The 22,349-nt window shown below is 43.1% G+C and overlaps 1 protein-coding gene across 1 annotated transcript in view; it reads right to left on the bottom strand.

Annotated features, from left to right (window-relative positions):
- Positions 1-12,166: 12,166 nt before the first annotated feature.
- The window catches only part of LOC308646042 (uncharacterized protein), a 116,277-nt gene continuing 106,094 nt past the window's right edge, over positions 12,167-22,349 (bottom strand). Inside the window, exon 6 of the mRNA XM_081288565.1 lies at positions 12,167-12,709. Within this exon, the coding sequence (XP_081144691.1) occupies positions 12,221-12,607 (387 nt within the window). The 5' untranslated portion in view covers positions 12,608-12,709 and the 3' untranslated portion in view covers positions 12,167-12,220. The remainder of the gene's footprint in view (positions 12,710-22,349) is intronic.

Here is a 22,349-nt window from a genome sequence, read left to right as displayed (position 1 = left end):
CACAGGCAGAGGGAGCCAGGGACAGCCTGGCTGGTCCCCTCTGTGGAGACCTGTGCTTCTCAGGTAGATCCAGAGGGAAGGGGCCAGGGCCGGGGGACGGGGTGAGAAAAGGCGGGATCAGGAAGATGAGGAAGGTGAGGAAGGAGTCTAGAGGAGACACTGGTGGGAGGACAGGAAGGCAGCCAGGGCAGGAGAGAGAAAGGAGGTGAGAGCTGTCCACATGGCCAAGGTGGCCACCTCGAGAAAGGTCACATGGGGATCTTGAAAACTCAGCAGGCCTGACACCTCCCTCGGCACAGAGGGCAGAAATCTCCATGTGCAAAGCTGGTAAATATGTCTTTACCTGTTAAAAACATAATCAAGATTCAATCAGGGCTGGGATTGTGGCTCAGTGGTAGAGCGCTCGCCTAGCACGGCCAGGACCGGGGTTCAATCCTCAGCACCACATAAAAATAAAGGCATTGTGTTGTGTCCATCTACACCTAAAAAATAATAAATAAATGTTTTAAAAAATGCAATGAGGTCAGGGAGTTTGAATGTCATCTGTTAACAAGCACTAAGTAAAATCTTTAATTGTCACTGCAGTGTATTCCAGTACACAAAGCAGGAAGGAGCAGGCCTTTTAAAAAGTGATCTCCAGATAAACAAAGCAAGTGCCCCATGGAGAGGAAGACTCAAGCCCAGAGAGCAAAGCAGCTTCACACCTAGAGGACCAGATCCAGGCCCCATTTGTCCATTCAGCTCACACTACCTCCCTGCTTCCACTTAACAGGTTTTGTTAAATAGTCAGAGGTTAGAGTGTTTCAAAGCAAGAGTATCCATGCCACTGCAAATGCCGTGTCTGTGCGTCAGAAAACCCCAGGGTTCAGCCTAAATCGGCAGATTGCCCCTATGACCTCACCGCAAGCACGTCAGGTACCACCTCCTCAGACCCAGCCAAAGCATCCATTTAACCCCAGGGAGCCCACAAAGTCACAAATGTTACATTTAAGAAATTCAGAGGACAGACATAAAGGGAGGCAGGGGGGAAGACCATGATCTAGCTCTCTTCGGAAGCTTTATATCACTTTTTTAAAAGGTCAGTTGGCACCTAATTTTTGCTCTTAGACTTTGACCAAATTGGATAAAAATTTTAGCCTGATTTCCTTGGAGTCAACTAATTTATGATTGACATGCTGAGCCCTGTTTTACTTCACTTTGGTGCCAGTGGCCTAAAAACTTGACTTTAAGAGAATATTTTTAAGAAACCCCACTGCAAGAGTCCATTTTCATATCAAGAGGATTCCCTTAAAATGGAGCTGTACTTACAGAATGTCTTTAAATGAAGAACCGCCGAGCAATTGGTATTCCACCCTTGTCTAACATTATTATTTCCCAAAACTAAAAGGAGGTCATGAAGGCAAAAATACATGATTAGCCACTTTTAAATCTTTATAATAAGATTTAAAATATTGGTTCCCTGGGCGTATATTTGCACAGTTACCAAGAGATAATTAAAAATCCCAAGGTACAACTTAATCAGCCTCTCCCCTCTTAAACCAATCAACTACAGAGACTGCTAGGCAGTGACCCAGTTACTTCTTCAGATGCTTAATTAGTCCCAGAAACACCGAAGCTCTTTTTTGAGCAGTGTAAATCTATTTCTGTTATTCATTAACACCCTAAGAGCACTTTCTGCCGCTATTAGAGACAAGCCAACGGCAGGACAACGGGGAGTCACCAACACAGGGTCAGAGCCCACTCACTTCCAAACAGGGAGTCACCAACACAGGGTCAAGCCCACTCACTTCCAAACGAGGCCTAGTGAACTTGCTTTGCTTTAAATGGAGGGTGCAGAATTCCAACACAGATAAAATTAGATTCCAAAGTTATTATGAAGTTAATGAACAAATGTAATCATGATGCAGATGCTTCCACACATTCTGAGAGAAGTTAAATACTGCAGTTTTATTATTCTCTAAATTTTCTCTTTAAGCAGGTGGAACATATTTTAAAGATAAATGACTGAAGAGGTATTTCTCATTTTTAAAAATTTCTAGGTCTACACAAGCTTGGGAAGATTATATACCCAGAATTTTCTCAGCTAAAGAAAATCAAGTATTGGGCTGGGGATGTGGCTCAAGCGGTAGCGCGCTCGCCTGGCATGCGTGCGGCCCGGGTTCGATCCTCAGCACCACATACCAACAAAGATGTTGTGTCCGCCGAGAACTAAAAAATAAATATTAAAAAAAAAATTCTCTCTCTCTCTCTCTCTCTCTCTCTCTCTCTCTCTCTCTCTCTCTCTCCACCCCCCCCCCACTCTCTCTTTAAAAAAAAAAAAAAAAAGAAAAAGAAAATCAAGTATCACACCCAGGGTACTATCAATTGTAAATGTGACCAAATACAGACTGTGTAGCATTTCAAGTCATGATGAGACCGTTGGGTAGTCAATACTGTTGTTTGTTCAGTATGCTCAGCACTGGGCTGGATATAGACATAGGTGTTTCCCCTAATAGCATAAGAACGTAAATAAAGTGAATCCTAGAGTCCATCTTTTTTAAAAAGCTTAAGAGCATGACTCTAAAAAGCAAGCTGCTTGGTGAGTGCTTCCAGGCTCTGCTTGGCTAATTTGCAATCAGGCTCCACCCAACCATCTATACCATAAGGTATTTTACATCTTATGAGCTGGATTAATCTGGCCCAAACACTCATTTCACGACCTTCTTAAGACTTCAGCAGCCCCCACGGAGCTAAGGGCTCAAGACCACCTCCATCTCTGACTTCTTTCTCTAGGGGCACCAGGTGTACAACACAGCCCATTTCACAAATTTCACAAAATGACAAAATAGCCTGCAAAGATAGCAGATCTCCCCAGAAGTACAATGAGCCTTCACCTTGGGCTGTCCTCTGCTCAGCTCAGACCTAGGGATCTTCCATGACCCTCCCACCTCTCAGGTAGCAGCCCCACCTCCAGGCTTCCCCCTTCCCTTCCTCTAACCCTCTGTCACTCAATCACCCACCACCAAGATGGTGAAGCTGCTGTAAGTCATGTTCTTCACTTATTTCATTTCACTTATTTAACTGCTTCCGACTCTTGTCTCCCCTCTCCAGTGACATAACCAAGAACTTCCCCTAGTCCCAGAGACAGTTTCCTCGAAAAACAAATTCTGTGGTTGAAGGTCATTTGCATTGACCTTTCCAAGAAGTTTTCATATCACTCTCTGGTGGACAAAAAAGTAGGCTACATGAAAGAAATGCAGAACTTTAAAATTGTTACTATCAGAAACTTCAGCAAAATAGTCATATCATGAAGAGCAAAGACAAAAGAATCGAATCCTATTATACAATCAATCACTGTCCATTTCAGATATGAAAAGAGAGCTAATCCCTGACACAGCACTACATATAATGAAAGACTCCTGTGACACAGAAAATAGGGTTACCCAATTCTTCAGCATTGTTACTGCCAAGGCATCACCCCGTGGGTCAGTCTTCTCCATGCAGATGCTTAAACTGAGGAGGATCCTGCACGTGGTTGGAGCTGTACCATTTGCATTTCCAGTGTGCAAGGATTTCAACTTTTTCACATCACTGCTCCTACCACCACTACCACACACGCATAAAACAACCATCCTGCCAACTGTGAGGTGATATCTCATTGTGGTTACAATTTGTAGATTAAAAAATAATTTATAGAATATTTTCAAGTAAAGAAAAAGAATTAACATGAATAGGGAAATTGTTGATACTAAGTTCAGGCCCTTATAAAACTGTTGCAGGTTGAAATGTATCCCCTTCACAGAATATGGAAGCCCTAACCCCTCATTTCTTCAAGATGTGCTTTTATTTGGAAAAAGGTCCTTTGCAGATTTAACCAAGTTAGGATGAGATCACTAAGGTGGACTCTAATCCAATATGACTAACATCCTTATAGAAAGAGGAAATTTGGGGCTGGGGATGTGGCTCAAGTGGTAGCGCACTCGCCTGGCATGCGTGCGGCCCGGGTTCAATCCTCAGCACCACATACAAACAAAGATGTTGTGTCCGCCAAAAACTAAAAAATAAACACTAAAAAATTCTCTCTCTCTCTCTCTCTCTCTCTCTCTCTCTCTCTCTCTCTCTTAAAAAAAAAAAGAAAGAGGAAATTTGGACAGACATGCACAATGGGGAAGATGATGAAGACACAGGGGGACACTGGCCATGGGACTGGAGAGATAGAGCTATAGCCCTGGGCCACCTTGGGCTACCAGAAGCCAGGCGAAGGCACAGAAAGAGCCTTGGGTATCAGTGGCCCTGGATGGCACCTTGACCTCAGACTCTCCGCCTCTGGAAATGGGCGAGAACAAGTTTCTGTTGTTTGAAGCCACCCAGATGGCGGCCTTTTCATACTGCAGCCTTAGGAAACTAATGCAATACCTTCCCTTGAGATGAACATATTCTAAAGGAAACTTTACAACCCAAAGGGATAATTGTAGTAAGGTAAAACTTGAAGCAAGAGAGAACTTGGGCACCAGTTACACTGCATAGAGACAACTGGGTGTACAGTGTCATGGTACAGGTGAGACTGACGCTGCTGTGACCAATAGATCTCAGAAGAATTGACTCCCAAGGGACTCCAATATCACAAAAGTGATTTAGCGCCACCTCACCCTCTGGAATGGTCCCTCTGTGAAGCTTTCAGCCTTGGTGAGAGCAGCCCGCCGCCTAAGGCCCCCTTGCTGTGGGGAAACCCAGAGTAGCCCATGTGGAAATGCCACACAGAGTTATCTAAGACCCTGTGGAGAGAAGATGCTGGGCAGCCACAGCAACACCAGCCTCCCACGGCCACACAGAAGACCCACGCCAAGCCAGAGGCACCCAAGTGGCCCACAGAAATGGGAAGACAATCGTTGCTATTTTAAGCCGCGATGTTTGGGGGTGACACAATTCACATCAATGACACCCAGGACAATCTCCAACTTTCTAGAGCTTCAATTTTGATTTGGAAGAACATGCTTTTGCAGTGCTGGGAATCCAAGGTCTCATGTATGCCAGGCCAGGGCTCTACCACCAAGCCACATCCCCAGCCCAGAAATACTGCTAATATTGTGGCTTTGTATCTGTTTAAATATCTTTTATTGTGAAATAGGAACATCAGATCTAGGTCAAGAATCACCCTGGCCCAACTGTTGTTCATGTGGAAAAAAGGAGAACACTGTGGATCAACAGGCCACCTAGGAGTGCAAAGTAAGAGATCATTTCCAGCACCTTACTTGGAGGAGAGGTGGACAACCTAATTAAAGGCTTTTGGTGCCTAATCCAGAGAGGGCAGGGGAGGGGGAGGGAATATGCCAAACCTCAGAGCAAGCAGTCAGTACAGCCCCCACGTTCTTAAGGTCTGGATAGCAACAATTTGAGCCTCACCTAAGTTTATCAACAAGGCATCATTTTCTAGTCCTTTGCACACTACTAAAAATGCATCTTTTACCACAAAAGTTATCAATACCCAATGGGGACAGCACCCGGAGTGGAAGTTCTGGTCCCATCACTGCACTTACAAGCTGTTTGACCTTAGGCAATAACTCAACTTCTCTGAGTCTTTGCATGTTCATCAGTGAAACAGAACTACTACACTTTTTTTGTGGAGCCATGAACATGAAAGGAGATTGTGTGTGTGTGTGTGTGTGTGTGTGTGTGTGTGTGTGTGTGTAGCGTGCCTCACATATGCCAAACCCTCAGTCAATGATGACCATTTTCCCATCTTTCTTTTCTAGTGTTAGCTCTGCTGCTAATTAGCTGTGTGACCTAAGAAAACTGATTTGGCCTCTCTGACCTTGCAATTAACCTGTGGCAATAGTTTTTAGCTGGTAAAGTGAGTGATTCCCAATTCCTGTTCATAACTTTCTTCCTGGATTTCTGCAATCAACTTGTGTCTCCCTCTCTGGTCCCATCTATCCCAAACCATCTTGCCCACGGTTCCTAGGCGGCTCTTGTTCTGGGAAGTGTAGCTGTTCACAGCTGACCCCTCTCATCCCTGCTTTCAAGGATTAGTCCAAACCTGGTGCATGATCCCCTCATGGTAGGTCTTGGGACTCCTTCTGCAAGCTCAGCCTGCCACACCTCCGTGACCGAACCCTAGCTGCTCCAAGCCCTGCAGCCCTTCCTTCCTTCACGCCAGCCCTCCTCTCGTCCATGTGCTCTCTTCCATTTCATTGTCCAGCTTCACCTCAAGCTTTGCCTCTCCAGGAAGCCCTCTTTGACCCTCCTGGGAGGAGTCTTCTCCCCAGATCTCCAAGCTAAAAACAGCCCAGAGACTGCTCCCAACACAGAGCTGGCCATTGTCAATGAAATGGCCTCTCTGTCTCTTCGATTTTAATAACTCCCTGCGGGCGGTACGTACCCCTCTTCTCTCTCTATCCCCAGCATCACTGTCTCACAATAATGTTTGTTGGAAATGGAATAATGACCAAATGGCAACCGGGAACACTGCTGGACCTCTAGTCACTCGTCCACACACCACCGTGGCCCCTCAGGATTCAACGGGCTTTGGACTTCTTTAAAAATCACATCTACTGATGAGGAAAGTCCTCAGAATGCAGCCCATGACCGGCTTCTTTGTAAGTCAAATGTCCGATTTTAAAAGAATGAAAATCTAGTGCTCTGTCTCTCCTCCCTGGAGTCTGCAGTTTGCGTTTTAATTCACATGCAGGATCACAATTGTGTCTTAAAAATCGAGACTCCGTGAATAGAGACTCATGGAGAATTTTCTGGCACGGTAAAGGAGGAGACAGTGGACAGAGCGTGTGGGAGGCATACTGCCATATCCTGAGCTGGACAGTGCTGACAGGATGTGGGCAACATCCAGAAAGAATGACCACAAGGACCAGGCAGGGAACGGACTCTCAGGTCACTCCAAGGAGCCCATCCATTCCCCAGGTCCTGACTCCTGAAGGTCTCGGTCCCAGCCCACTCCCCATCCTCCTCACACCAGCCCCCACGGTCTCTACCACCAGCTATCTCAAAAGACAAAGTGGACAGCAGCCTGGGCCTTATCTCTGAATGACTAGAGTCTGAGTTGGTCCCTGACATGCATCTGCTGTGTGTCCTTGAGCCACCTTGAGTCTACCCCCTCTAAGCCCCAATTTTCTCATCCATGAGACAGAGATCACACTAGCACCTGCTCACAAGCTATACCAGAGGTGGAGGTCACCTGTGGATGCTGCTCAGCAGAGCATGTAGGTGGCTTGGGCCGTAACAGAACACTGCAGACACTTGAACAGTGAAAACCGGCTTCCTCAGGGTTCTGGAGCTGGAAGTCCCAGATCAAGTGCCCACAGGCTTGGTTCCTCCTGAGCCTCTCTCCTGGGCTTTCAGGAGGCCACCTTCTTGCTCTGTCCCCCCACGGCTGCCCCTCTGTGTATGTCTGTGTTCTCATCTTCTCTTCTTACAAAGACACCAGTCATAGGCCCACACAAATGACCTCATTGGACTTTACTCACCTCCTTAAAGATCCTACCTCCAAGTTGCATTCTGAGGGACGGAGGACTCAGGACGTCAACCTATGTGTTGGAAGAGGCCCCGATTCCACCCATAACACATAGTGAGCACTTGGCTGCTGTGCTCATCAAAGCTTACCTGCCTTGTCAGCTATGACATTAAAGCCTTTGTGGGGTGTGTGTGTGTGTTGTTGGTGGTGGGGGCTGGAGCACTCTACCACTGAGCCACCACATCCCCAGCTCACGTTGCTGTCTTTTATTGATCTGAAGCTCTGAGTTTCCTGGAGGACCAGCTCCTCCTCCTCCTCTCTCACTGAGAGAGCCCTGTCTGGACCTTGGCCATTGCTACAGGATGATCAGGGCCTCCGTCCCCTGGGCTCCTACCCAGGCCTGTGCCAGGCCTCACCTCTTCTAGCTGGAGGGCTCCTCCCCTCCCAGCCTCTTGCTGGCTGTAGAGTAGACCCCTCTGTGCCCTCTCCACAGCCATCTTCCCCACCAGGCTGTCAGCTTGACATGCCCCATTCCCAGCCCAGATCCTTACACTGGGCTGAGCTCTTGGGGCATCATCGCCACAATCAACAATGGCACTTCTTTCAGAGCTAGGCCTTGCTTTGCTTCTCTTAATGAAAGAAGGACACCTAAGGACGCTAATGTACCACAAGCCCTTTTATTCTTTCCCCCAAACAGGCCAAAGAATACTCAGAAATGACCCACATAATAAGATTTTTTATTTTTTCTAATATCCAGTTGATCCACAGAAATCCGCAACCACTCCCTGGGGTGGCAGCAATGGGCTCAGCCTACAGCCCTCAGCCAAGCCCTGCCAACCCCACCTGGAGGCTGCTTAAAAAAAAGAAAAAGACATCTGACAACATCTAACTGTCTCCCTGGGTAGAAATGGTGGCTTATGGGAATCCAAGCATGACTCTATTACCGCGGCTGGGGTGGGTACCATGTCTGCTTTCTCAGATAAGCAGACTCTCAGCATTAGCTGGACAGTTCCTCCCAGGGCTTTGTCAAGCATGGTGCTGCTCTTTCTCAGTGTATCGCCTAGGGTTGGGCCAGATGGCTTTCTTTAAGTTACCCAAAATCAGTGGGCAGTGGGCACAATTCGTACATCTTACTTGGTCCCCACAAGAAAAGGGGAGAAACATCATTAACTGTGTAATGATGTAATTAATTGTGATACTTCAGAGCCATCAAAGGGAACTCAGACAAGGTCTGTTAGAAAGCACTGAGTACAAATGGTACCTAGGAAAGCAGGAAAGGAGGTAAGGGAGGGAAGGGGAGAGAGGGAAGGAGGAAGAAGAAAAGGAGGAATAAAGTGCAAGAAAGAGGAAGGCAGGAGTGGGGGAAAGGAGGATGAAGAAGAGATGAATGAAAAAGAGGGAGGGAGGGTGATGGAAGGGAGGAAAAGAAAAATGGAGGAAGACAAGAAGGAAAGGTCCTGTTCCCCAGAGCTTTCCCTCAGCAATTTAAACATAGTAGGTACTTAAAAAGTTTTGCTGAATTGAACCAAACTGCTCAAGTATCTTTAATACCCTTTTTCCTACTCCAGCCTCCCTTTCTATGCATTTTCTCTCCAGAGGGGTAAATACAAAAGGAAAGCATCCATTCAGCCAATTTGACATCCTCCTGGGCACTCGGGAACCTAGCAGTGAGCTGGGCCTGCCCCTGACAAGAGAGGACAGATAATCCACACACTGTCTTCACGCAGGTTTCCTTGGAGGAGACTCAACAGTCTGGGAAATAGCCCTTTGGGTTAAAGCTATCTGCTTTTATCCATAGACAAGTAATGAGTGAACAGCGCATACTCTTTTTTTTTGGTCTGTTTGTTAAAGACCATAAGAAGCAAAGCCAAGTGCAAACAGTAGAGAGGTATAAATAAACAGCCTTTGTGCTCAGTGGCAGGGAAGAGCTAAGCATGACGAAAGGAGAAACTGTACCAGGAAAACTTCCTCCTGGCATTTCTTATGCCGCTAGCAGGAACCAATTCCTCAAAATAGCCACATTCACAGCATCTTTCTTCTAATTCTGATATTAGCTTCAGAAATGGCATTACCCAGGCCTGGGGGAAAACAGGAACCCCTGCCTTCCCCTGAGGAATGCAAAGTTCTGTGAAGGTCACATTTCAGGGATGTGACAATTTATATGCATTAAATTTGGCTTCAGTGTCTATTTATCCTAAATAATGTAACTACAGAAACCCTCATCTGCAGCACTGATGATAAATGATTAGGGCTGCTGAAATCTTTTCCCTCTCAACCTTGGATTAGGTGCAAGAAGCTGCCATGGAAGAATATCAAGAAAGTGATGCTCTGTGGGAAAGAAAGACCCAGCCATGCATTTCTGTTTCATTTGCTGTGCCTCACATTGATCTGGGCATGCTCATTTACCACCTACTTCCAATTTGTGTAAAAGAGGAGCTGCTTGCTCAGCTGGGGGATAAAGCGTGAGTTGCAAAGAAGTATTTACAATAATGTGACCTATGGGCACAGAAAACAGAAAATATTTACCAAAGGATGCTCACTTTGTCTCAGGAGAAGTTGTTACAAACATTTTAGAAGCATTATATTTTAAGATTTTTTCACTATTATGTATACATGTATATATATACACATATAATACATCATATACATGTATTTATAATAGAAATTTTTAAATAAAGAAAAAGTAAAATCCTCTTTAATGCCACTAATTACAATCAGTATCAATATTTTAGTATATATTCTTTTATTCTGTTTCTTATACATATTTATAAACATTTATATTTTCATAAAATAGAAAATGTATTCATTTAGTAACCGTTTTTGCTTATTAATTATAAACATGTTATTAAACATTGTTCAATAACATTCAAGGCGAGAGGGTTTTACAAACTTAATAGATAAAGCGAGGTATTTGAACTTAATTTCTTGAAATACTACTGAGACCTGATAATTTTAACTTCAGCTTGAACAGATCAGAGAAAATTGGAGGCAAAGAGTACAGCAGTGAAACAGAGCAAACTTAATTAATAAAACATAAGAACATCAAAAGCTAATAGTAGTGTTTTATATCCTTTATGGTAAAATGTGGTAAATATATTATTATGGAATTATGAAATTTAAAGTAAGACAGACAAAAAAGTCACGACCTTACTGGTATTCAAAGCAGCAATGCCATCATCTGTCATCTTATGGCCACCATTTGCTTTGACAATGGGAAGAGGAGTCTTCATAAAGACTAAAATTAACTAAGTATCACACAATGGATTATTGGAAACTCCATGTATGTATGATAAGTAAATTACATACAAATAAGAATATTGATAATATTCACATGTGATTCCCATAACAAGAACCTTGAAAGAATAAAACAGCAACTTCTGAGCATGGTAAATATTTACAGAGAAAATTCTGCATGATCTCACAAGTCGAATAAAAAAAAATTGAAGTCATGGAATTAGAAAACAGAACGGTGGTTACCATGGGTTTGGGAGATAGAATTGAAGAAAACAAATTTTCAGTTTTGAGTAATAAATTCAAAAGATCTCTTGGTCAGCAGGGTGACGAGAGTTAGTAACAATGTATTGTATTCTTGAAAATCAATGAGTAGATTTGCTATTTTCAACACACACACACACACACACACAAAAAGATAAGTATGTGAAGAAATGTATAAGATAATTAGCTTGATTTCGCCATTTCACATCATACATGTATTTCAAAACTATGTGTTGTACATGGTAAACATACAACTTCTATTTGTCAATTAAAATCTTTCAAGAATTTTACAGAGGGGAGAAAAACACTATGTAGATAAGCCATATATATATACACACACACACACACACACACACACACACACACACAATTGTTCTTAATTCAATAGGTATAAATTTATATTTATTAAATCATTACAGGGTGCATCTTATTGATTAACACAATAGAGTACCCAGATTAAAATATACAAATTTAATCTCCCTAGAAAGCAAATGCAATTTACCGAATTTCTTTCATTTCATAATATTCATTTATAAAAAGAGAGAGAGAGAGGGAGGGAGGGCTGGGGTGTAGCTCACTGAGCTCACTGGTAGAGCGATTGCCTGCATTTCCAGCAAGGAGGGCACTAATTTTTTTTTTTTTTTTTAATAAGAAAAAGCAAGACCAAAGGAAGAGAGAGCTGATTTGAATGCACAGCACGCCAGCTACATCTCACCTGCTGTGCACTGAGGCAAGTGTAGAGGACAGAAGGAAACCACGCAGAGGGACTTTTTTGCAAACACTCCCTCTCCCTCTCTCCAAGGGAACTAAACATTTGCTTTCGTGCAAACCTAAGGGCTAATGAGAGCTAGTAACAACCAACAAACTTGACGCAAAAGCGACGTTCGCCCCACCTAGATATCTTTGATGCTCGCTATGGGTCAATGGGTTGCTTGAGTCCACATTGCTAGCACCAAGAGGAAGAAGGAAAACGGCAGAGTAAAGACGCAATGGGAAAGGTGACCCCCGGACCTATCACTTTCGCATTTTATTGGTCCCCCTGGTGGGCGTGACTGACAACTATCATGTAAGAAGAAACCCTGAAAAACTCAAGAAACAGCACCTCTCACCCTAAAAGCTCATGAAAGCGCTCTCAGGCCTCAGACGCCAAAGTTTAACCCCAGAACAAAAGCCTGTCCCCACCCCCACCACCCACGGCCACTGTCACCACCCCGGGGCCCGAAAGCCCCGGTCCTCCCGGCTGCGCATGCGCCGCGGCGGGCCGGGCCGGACCGGGCTGGGCTAGCTCCACGCAGATCCAGCACGCACAGTACCAGCTTGTCCATGGCGCTGCGCTGCGGCGCTCCGCAGGGACTCGCCGCACCGTGGCCGCCGCCCAGTGCAGAGACCCCGGCGCAGCCGCTGCCCACGCTGTCCCTGGCCGGCGGCTGTCCCCGGAGTCCACTCTGGCCGCGCGTCGCCGGGCTTGCCAGGCTGTTTGCAGCTCCTGCGGTTGCCATGGCGACGAGCAATGCTCCGCCTGGACCAGGCCGGGTCTTCCCGCCCCTCGCGCGGAGCTCTTCCCGGCTCTTCCCGGCTCCGGTGACCAACAGCTTGCTGGACAGCAGGCTCTGAGCAGGCTACTACAGAGGATAGGCGAAATCCCGAGCTTTGGGCCCCAGATGCCATTTCTTCACATCAGTTTTCTTCTAGGTCTCCGCTGAAGAATATTTCCAGCGTCATATAGCCACATCTGCTCATTTGGAAATTGCTTGAATGAGAAAAAGATAGCTAGAGAAAAAGATAATAATTCAAATAGAATTTAGGAGGTTTCAATTTTAATTCCCTCAGCTTCCCAAGCCTGGAATCATACTTGGATTTTTCTCATTGTTTCCTTGCCATGTACCTTTACAATTGCTTCTTCGTCTTAGACTTCAATGGAAATTTTTAACCTTGAATTTTAACCTGGAGGTGACAAAGATAATTTCCTCAATACTGTCTCCCCACCAGAAAAATACCTGCAGTGACATGTATGAATTCCAAGCAACTCTGCCTTAAAGGGCTTTAAAAAGGAATTTGAGTAGAAATATTTTCTATCTGTAAACTCTCCTATCTTATCTGGGCCAGCCCTGTCCAATCGAAATATTATGCATGGTATTTGTGTAGGTTCACATTTGCTAAAAGTTACAGTTCAAAAAGTAAAACTCAGGTGAAATTCATTTCAACAATATATTTCATCTAACTTAATATATCCAAAATATTATTTCAATGTGTTATCAATATACAAATTATTCATGAAATATTTTACATTCTTTTAATCTTACTTGGTCTCCCCAAATTATGCTGACACACATCTCAGTTCAGGTTAGCCACATTTCAAGTGCTGGATAATCAGATGCAACTGCTTGTTACTATCTTGGAAAGGGCAGGTGTACTAGATTTAAACTCTAGGAAGACCAGCCTCAAATCACCATGAGGAGGAAAGAACTGTGTTAATTCATAATGCCTACCAAATACCTCATTAACTCTTAAACAATTGTTCTGATGCTCACCAGGAAAAAAAAGAAAAATGTTTTTAAAGCAGCATAAACAATCTCAGAAACAGAAAATTTTATATGTCCTCTTAACTATCTGGCTTTGTAGGCAATTTGTGTAAATTTGCCTTAAAATGGCATCCTTGGGATGCAATGCCTTATATGTACACCTAAAGAAGATGCTGACCTGGGGTTCAAAGTAAATGAGTTCCCTTTACCCCTGCTCTGTCAGGGACTGCAAAGTGTTCTGGTCCATCCTCCTTCATTACAATTTTGCCAGGGTTAATATCCTTTTATCGCCATAATCATCACCCAAAGACTTTAGAATCCAGCCCCCAAGAAAAGAATTATTATTCTAAAAGAGATGAAAACTCAGCTTGGTGAAAGAAAGTGTCTGCAGGGGAAAAGACTCTCCACAGAGGGTAGATCTGAGAAGGAAGAATGAAAGCTCACATTTTTCTAGGTGATTTTTGTGCATTAACTCGTTTTATCTTAAAACACATTCTAAACTTGGCCATGATCATTATTGCCCCTATTACAGAAGAGACACAGAGAAAAATGAAGTAGCTTGCCCACAGCTACATAAACAGAAGAGTAGAATGATCTGAGAACCCTGGCAATTTGGCTCCTGCCTAACATCTGTAGGCAGGGGGAAAGCCACCTTCCAGGGTTCTGGGACACTGCACAGGCCTGGCTGACTTCAGAAGGAGTGGAGGGCTACAGCTCGGCTAATACAACCTATAGTTCCCTAATCTGTGCCGCCTTAGGCAAAATTGTGAACTAGACATTTTTGTCCTCGATATTCCCTTCCTGGTAAGTCTTTTGCTGTCAGAGATGTGTATGTCATTGAGGACCCCCAAGCTATAGCAGAAGTATAATCTGGATCCCAGACCTTCCCCAGCTATGCCAGTCCATCATGAATACTTAATGCCCCTCTCCCATGGACACTACCTCTGTAGGATCCTCTTTTGCCTTCCCAACTAATATTGTAGATTAATTCCTATTGCAAGAAATTTGGGGGCAGAATGAGACAGACAGGTGGCTTGGCCAAAAGCTCTCTTGCACTTCCCTCAACTTTCCTCTTAAACTTGCCTTTCAGGAAATGGAGTCAACTCAGTGATCTGAGCCTGAGGGAGATGGCAGACTGGTGGGGAAGATGCTTGAGGACTTAGGCCTTGCCTGTCCTGGAAGCTCACTGGAAACTTCACCACCATTGGGGATTCTCAATAACCTGCTTCAAGGAAATCATTTCCAACAGAGCACAGCGGCACACACTTGTTATCCCAGCTACTAGGAGGCTGAGGCAGGAGGATGGCAAGTTTGAGTCCAGCTTGGGCAACTTAGCAAGACCCTGTCTCAAATTTTTTAAAAAATAAATAAATAAAGGGCTGGGGACATAGAGTCATGATAGAGTACTTGCCTAGCATTTATGAGGCCCTGGGTTCAACTCCTAGTATCGCGCGCGCACACACACACACACCTTTCCCTAAAAGATTTTAAAGTAAACTTCAATCTAAAGTCCTCACTAAAATAAATTCATACTTGATGCCTCTATTGCCCAAGACTCAAAATGTGCTCAAAAATGTCCCTCTTTAATCTAGGAAGACTAACAGAGTGCACACAGGGTGATTTCTGCCTCATCTGTTCACAAAGCATCATAGGCACCAAGACTAATTACATAGAAATGTAAAATTTCAGGTCTGAGAATTGACAATCTAGGTGATGATTTAATTTTATAGAAAAGATTAGCATTTTATGGAAGAGAAAATAAAGTCTGACTCACTGGAGGCCACATAGCTATTTGTTGACTGAAATGGGTCTAGAAAGCAAACCTCTCGGTGCTCTTTTAGTACATTGCAATATTTCACAGTCACCCATTTCCTTCTCAAGGTCTGACTGTCAGCTGGCAAGGCTTTGCACGCTCTGTCAGTTCCCTGGTGTTCCATGAAATTCTTTTTTCTTGTCCATCACTACAGTCATATCTACTAGAAAGAATAAGTCCCCAGTCCCCTCTTGCAGCTATGGTGGTCATGTGACAGTTCTGGCTGGTGAACCATAATTGCAGTCTTGGGCTCCAGGGAATACTCTTGTTTTCCAAATGAAAGAGACCCAGCTATCCCTTTCACACCTTCTTCCACCTGAAATGTGGTCATAATACCTAGAACCTTTGTGGTCAACCATATCTGACCATAAGAGCATAATCATTTGAATTACAGAAATGATAGCCTTGATATCTTTGAATCTCTGAACCAAGAATAACAATTGCCTGTCTCAGGGGAAATCAGTCCCCTGTTTGTCTAAAGTATTGTCCATTGTGTTTCCTGTTACCCGAAACTAAGTAACATAGCAACTGTCAACTATTCTTAGATATTTTGTAGGTTGATTTTATTTTACAAATATAAATAAGAGTTGTAGGTTGCACAGTTAGAGATAAGTTTCATCTCTTTCCAACCTCAAAGAAGGAAGTCATCTAATCAGTGAATAAAGTCTCACATTGGTTCTGTTCAAATCCACCCAAGTACAGATGCTGGGTAAGTGGCATCTCTTCCATGCCCTGACTGCCACCGCCATCCTGGGTGTCCAGAATCCCCTTCCTCTTTTGGAGTTAAGTGACAAGAGGGCTCAGTGGACAGAGTGTGGAAATGTGTAAGATGAGCTGAGCAAAGCCCCTGGGCGGAGGCGGGTGTCAGCGCTGCTGGAAGAGGAACAAATGTCCATGGTGAGCCATCCTTGGGTTGCTTTTGTCAGGCAGTAGTGAGCAGGGCTGCAGATGTAGTTCCTCTTCTCTGATTCAGGGATGCTCCCTTAGGCTCTGTGGACTGACTGCACAGCACTCACTCCATACAGATGTCCTCTTTCTTCTGTTCATTGTAGTCCTCAAGGCCCATGGGCACCATACTCTGCTCCATCCAGTACTTGGCTACTCAGCTTGCTCCTCTTGGTCTCTCCCAGCTCTGCTTCCCTGCTGCTTATAGCCAGGAACTCCATGACTGTACTTCCTCACACCTAAACTGCTGCTCCCATGCTGACTTCCATAGAGGAGAGATGCCAAGGCACTAGAGAGGGCCTTTGTCCTCTTCGGCTGACTACCCCTTCTTATATTTGGAGAGTTTCCTGCCAAGAGGAACCTTCCATCCCTTATAGAAACTGCAAGTATCCAGTACCTTCCCAGGCACCTTTACACCTAGGGCCTCATCACATCACTCAGACTCAACCAAATGTACCCACCTTGGACCTGAGTCAGAAGCAGATGACCCCAGAACGTGGATAGTAGACAATATATCCTGGCAGGAGTAGCAGTATAACAGTGATGTTTAGTTTCCTAGGGTAGTTGTGGCAACAGAAACCTGCCAATCTGTGTATCCAGGAGCAGCCAGAATGGTAGAAATGACCTCAAAAGATAATTTTTTGTGGCAGGATGTCTGGCTGTGCTCCTAGCTGCAGGTGTCCTCCTGGCTATTTTCCAAACCCCACTATCCAACTTTCTCCATTCTTCTGAGCTTCCCAGTAGCTTTATTCCTTTAATACTGTGTGTGAGTGTGTGTGTGTGTGTGTGTGTGTGTGTGTGTGTGTGTACGTATATGCACACGCCCTTCAATCAGAGATGGTCCATTCAGTTGTTTGCAATTAAGAATCCTGCTTGAGGCAGACCTACATTTGATGCTACCCTATCTTTAAAGCCAGTTTAACAACACAAACACAAGACTGCTATATGTGTAGTGTATTTTATTACAGTTTGGGAATACTAATGAATGGAAGGAATTATGGAAGCAGCAAACCTCAGATTTAGAGGTTTTTAAATTTTAAAAGTTAAGTTCTTCTAAGGGATTTTCCTTGTTGGGGAGAGGGGCTTGGTTTGCTAGTTCCTAATCTTGTTTACCTGTTGCAAAAGTGTACTAATAGTCCTTTTAGTCAGGGGTCTACCAGAGGAATATATATGTTGTATACAAACACATGCATATGAAAACTGTACACATTATATATATAAAGAGACCTATTTCAAGGAATTGGCAAATTCAGAATCTGTAGAGCAAGCTGGGAAGTTGGACAGAAGCTGAAGCTGCCGTTCACCACCAAATCACTTCTTCCTCCAGGAAACCTAAGTCTTGTTTTATGAATTACTCCTTCTCACAACCAGCTCATCCAAAATGAACATAAGAAAGATAGGTTTTGAGGTGCCATGATTTGCAAAATTTTACTGATAAAAATATTTTTATAATTAAAACTTAAACTTTCCACCAAAAACAAAATGATGGAGAAAGTTAATCACACAGGATGAATGATTTCATTCATCCAAGAAAAAATTAGATTGCCACAGAAGGATGAAACTAAAAAGGTACCTATAGGTAAGAAAACCAACCCAAAAGACTTTTCCACTGTGCTTTATGTGTTTATAAGTCATAGTTAAATCATAGTTTACCAAAAATGTTTCTATCTAAATATAGAAAATGTATTGCCAGCAAAAACAGTGTTCAGACTCCAATATCTAATAGCAAAATTTAACAAGCCATTTGAAAAATGCAATTACAATTGGTATTAAGTGCTGGCATGAAATATATATAATACAATTACATTTTTTGCCAAGGTGTGATGTTCTAATAAAAACAATAAAGCTTCGTAAAATGGATCTACCACTTAGCAAAATAATATTTTCCACCTATATCTGAATATAACCAATTCATTACTTAAATGGTTGGAAAAGAAGTTAGTGGTAAAAATGGTATAAATGCACAAGTTCTTTACAATATAAATTATCTTTACAAGTTTGGACCTTGAAGATGTAGCCTCAGATTATCAAAAACAAATGGAATAACCCATCCAATTAACAGCTGCTTTCTAGTACTTGGATGATCTTCCTAATAATTTTTAACATTTAAATGTTAAAGTGACTTCTCAGCCAAATTGAAAAAAGCATGTGTCAAAAGTTTTATTTCAAATTCTCCACAAGAGGCAGCCAATTCAAAGATTTCCTTATGTTAAAGGTATTTATAGAAAAAGAAGAATTGACTGTTAAAGAAAATTTTTCCAAAACTTGCAAATGAGAAATCTTGTGTGATTTTTTTCAGTCTTCCTGTACAGCAGGAGAACTACCCACCTCCAGGGGAATGCACATTTGTTTGGAATAATATTTACCATTGGTTACAGCAGAGACTGTGAAGTAACAGTTGTTAACTTACAGATTTCTGTCCAGTAAAAATGAAAATGAGTTCTGTCTGGGACAAAAGAGCTTCACAAATATTTTACTGTCATGAAGAACATTAACCAGTTTGATATCTAACTTTACATTCTTTCACTGATGATAAATACTTTGGAAATTCCTGCATTTCTTAAACAAGCTGAATCTCATTAATAAGTTAAAAATCTTTGAAACATGCTGTTTTCTATTTACATGAGAACTTTGGCTTTTAATTTTTAACTGTACTTTGTTATGATACAGCGTAAAATACGCCTGGTGACATTAGACTTCTCAAAGGTGGAGGTCAGTTCGGTAGATGGTGAGGCACAAACTTTCCAGAAGGATTTCTTGACATCCTTCAACTACCAGAAAACTGCTCAGGAATGCCAATATCTTCCCAAAAGGAGTTTTAAATTGTATCTGCAAAAACTTTCTGTACCAGACCTTATTTGGGACAGTTTTCTTTCTCAGTTGCCATCTTGAAATTGGAAAATATGTGTACCATCTACCACCAACTGACAGAAATAACCAAAAAACTATACTCTATCACAGGATTATACTAGGAGAGGAATACCAGGGAGAATATATGCCAGAGAATTTCTAGAATTGGGCACTTTAAATTTTTTCTCCTGCCAAAAAAGAGGAGACTTTGTCACATGCTCTATATGCTTGATAGTCTGTATTCTCCTTTCTGAACACTTAAGCCAGTAAGGGAAAATGAATTCAAAATGCCTCATCTTTGTCAAGCTGCGTTGATGAAAAGAAACAGAAACCCTCTCCAACTGGCTTAAGGAAAGAGGACGAGCTACAGGGAGGATCCAGGACGTTTCACAGAAGGGCAGAAAGCAGAAGCTGGAGGTGGGACAGGTGCACCTGCTTTGAGGCCCTGCTTCTCTGTACACAGCTCTCTGCAGACCTCCACTCACCCACACACAACAGCAGAAGGGCGTTGCCCTGTGATGCCCAACTTACAAAGCCTTAGGCCAAGCACCGGAAGAGAGGGACTGACAAGATGTCCTAACCCCAATTACCAGAGAGAGAACCTTGGGTGGCGCTTTCACGTGGTGCAGTCAGCTTGACTCATAAAGCCAGTAAGACTGAGAGACCCATCCCTGCTGGAGAAGAAGCCACCAAAGAAGGAAGGACATGGGAGAGGCAGAAACCCAATAAGGACTTGTCTTGGTCCACTCAGGCTGACAGAAAAAAAATACTGTAGACAGGGAACTTAAGTGGACTTTCTCATAGTCCTGGAGACTGGAAGCCCAAATCAGGAAGCTGGCACAGTTGATGTCTGGTGAGGACTGTTTCTGGCTTACAGGTGACTGCCTCCTCGCTGTGTCTTCACATGGCCTTTCCTCAGTGTGTGCATGTAGAAAGAGACCTCTCCCTCTCCCTCTCCCTCTCCCTCTCCCTCTCCCTCTCCCTCTCCCTACATAACCACCACTCCTAGTCCTAGGGATGAGGGCCCTGCCCCTGTGACCTCATTTACTCTTAACTGCCCCTTACAAACCGTGTGTCCAAATACAGTCACACTGGGGTGTACAGCTTTAACAGATGAATTTGGGGAAGAAGACATCCTGCTTCAAGGATGGAGGAACTTTCTCCCCATTCTTTCAAACCTCCATCTCATGTTATAATTTTTCATTTATTTCTCCATTCATTCATCCCTTCATCCTTCAGCCAAGCAGTGCCAGACACTCTACAAAGGGAAAGAGATGGATGAGACATGATCCCTGCCCTTAAGGATCCCCCTGGCTAACCCTTTACATATATGAGATATAGATAACAAAGGAAGCCTAATACTCCACATTTAGAGGAGGCATATATAATGTTTCGTGAGTGCACCAAACTTGAGGCCACCACGTGCCAGGGACCCAAGGAAGACCTAACAGAGGGGACTTTTGGTCAGATCCTAACAAGTAAAGCCTACTTGCCACTTAACATTTGCTTAGTCTCCTTAATACTTTTTTGTCATCCTTAGTTCTCCTTCTTTGTGTGAACTGAGAAATCTCTCTTTCCAGGTGCCTCAGCACCTTGGCAAGGCCCTAAGCAACTTAGTGATATACTCTGCCTTAAAATAAAAAATAAGGAGGGCTGGGCATGTGGCTCAGTGATAAAATACCCTTGGGTTCAATCCACACTACCAAAAAAAAAAAGGCTACTTAAATAAAAATTAATATTTTACCTCATGTCGTTTTTAAAACTTAAATAAATCTCATACCACTTGCCATGATTACTATGGAGGCAACCATTACTTGTTTGCTTGGGTTGAACTCCCCAGGATGAGAAAATGCAACAAGACCCTGGAAACCCCTTTCCTTCTGAGGTGGCCCTACAAGCCCACTGTTTAAGTAAACATAGAGATAGAGCACCTCAAGACTATAGATGTACAGTGTCCCATAATTCAGACTCCACAGAACTAGACATTTGTGATAATGCAATCAAGAGCTGGGCTCAAGTGTGTCTTTTTCTTATTTGTAAAGAAGGGATTTGCTAAGTAAATGAATGGTGCATACAAAATTTATTTGAAGGGGAAAAAATTTAGCCTGTTGAATCCTTCTGTAAGTAATTACATTTTTCAAATATTTGTAAGCACTCCAGAGAATGATGTATTCATAAATCATTGATAAGTTAATTGGAAAGCATTCTTATGTATTCATCAAATCCCACTCCCTGAGGGCTCCTGCTAGGCAATTCTTTGCTATCCTGGGCCTAATTGCTTTGTACATTTAAAAGTAATAAACACTGTACCTCTTTTCTTAACGAGCTGAAGTTCACCCATCTGCATAGTGAGAAATGCAGATGCGTGGTTATGTACAGAAATCTCTCTGTTTTCCTCATCTGAATGGCCCTTGCCTCTCTCCCCAGCAGTCCCACAGGAGTGAGGGTGGAATGCCCCTCACAGCTGGCCAGGCCAGGTAGCCCCTACCTGATGTTCAAAGTTAAACTCAAGCAGCCAAGACCTGTCTATCCTCCTAGGAGTCGTCCATCAGGAGCCTGCACTCCATTTCAGCAGCCAGAAGGAGAAATGGGTCCGGCCCACCCCATGCCGAACAGTCAGCTCCCCCCAGTTTCATCCCGACCATGTCTTTCCTTGGTATTATCTCAAGAAGGGTGGCCAAAGAAACTTTCTGGTTTACATCTTTAAATTATTCCATTCTTATTCTTTGGTATCACAAGTAAAGATAGCCCCCTCTTAAATTTCTCAAAATAACCATCAAGGAAGGGAAGTCAATACCTGGGGAAATCCATTGCCAGCAGGCAAGCACACCTTGCTCTTTCACTTTTCCAACGTGTTCATTTATTTTCCTCCAAATCATTGTGTATGTGGATGAGTATATTTTACTATGTGAAGAATTGTAAGTGAAAGTGAAACTCCTGGGAAAGCTATAGGCCTAGTCCAAGTTGAACAAAGGATCCTCCATCTTAGATTCATTATAAAAATGCGCTCTAGAGAAGAGTGATTGCTTTATTCTCAAAAGTAGCTTTCAATAAATGGATATTTAAAGAGTTTCTAAGAAACATGATCCTATGTTCATTATTGATTTAATTAGTTTAATTAATATCGAATGACATGTCTTAAAATGTAGCAATTTAATTAATTAATATCAAATGACATGTGTCTTAAAATGTAGCAATACCTATTTTCCAAATTTCATGGGCAGAAGGTTCTATAATACAATACATTATATAAGGTATTAGGTTCTTAATCTCCTATGAC

This window comes from Spermophilus citellus (assembly GCF_964194105.1).
Source record: "Spermophilus citellus genome assembly, chromosome: 1".
NCBI classification, from domain to species: Eukaryota; Metazoa; Chordata; class Mammalia; order Rodentia; family Sciuridae; genus Spermophilus; species Spermophilus citellus.
The sequence above is the reverse complement of the archived record's forward strand: the minus strand, read 5'-3'. Positions and strand labels throughout refer to the sequence as shown.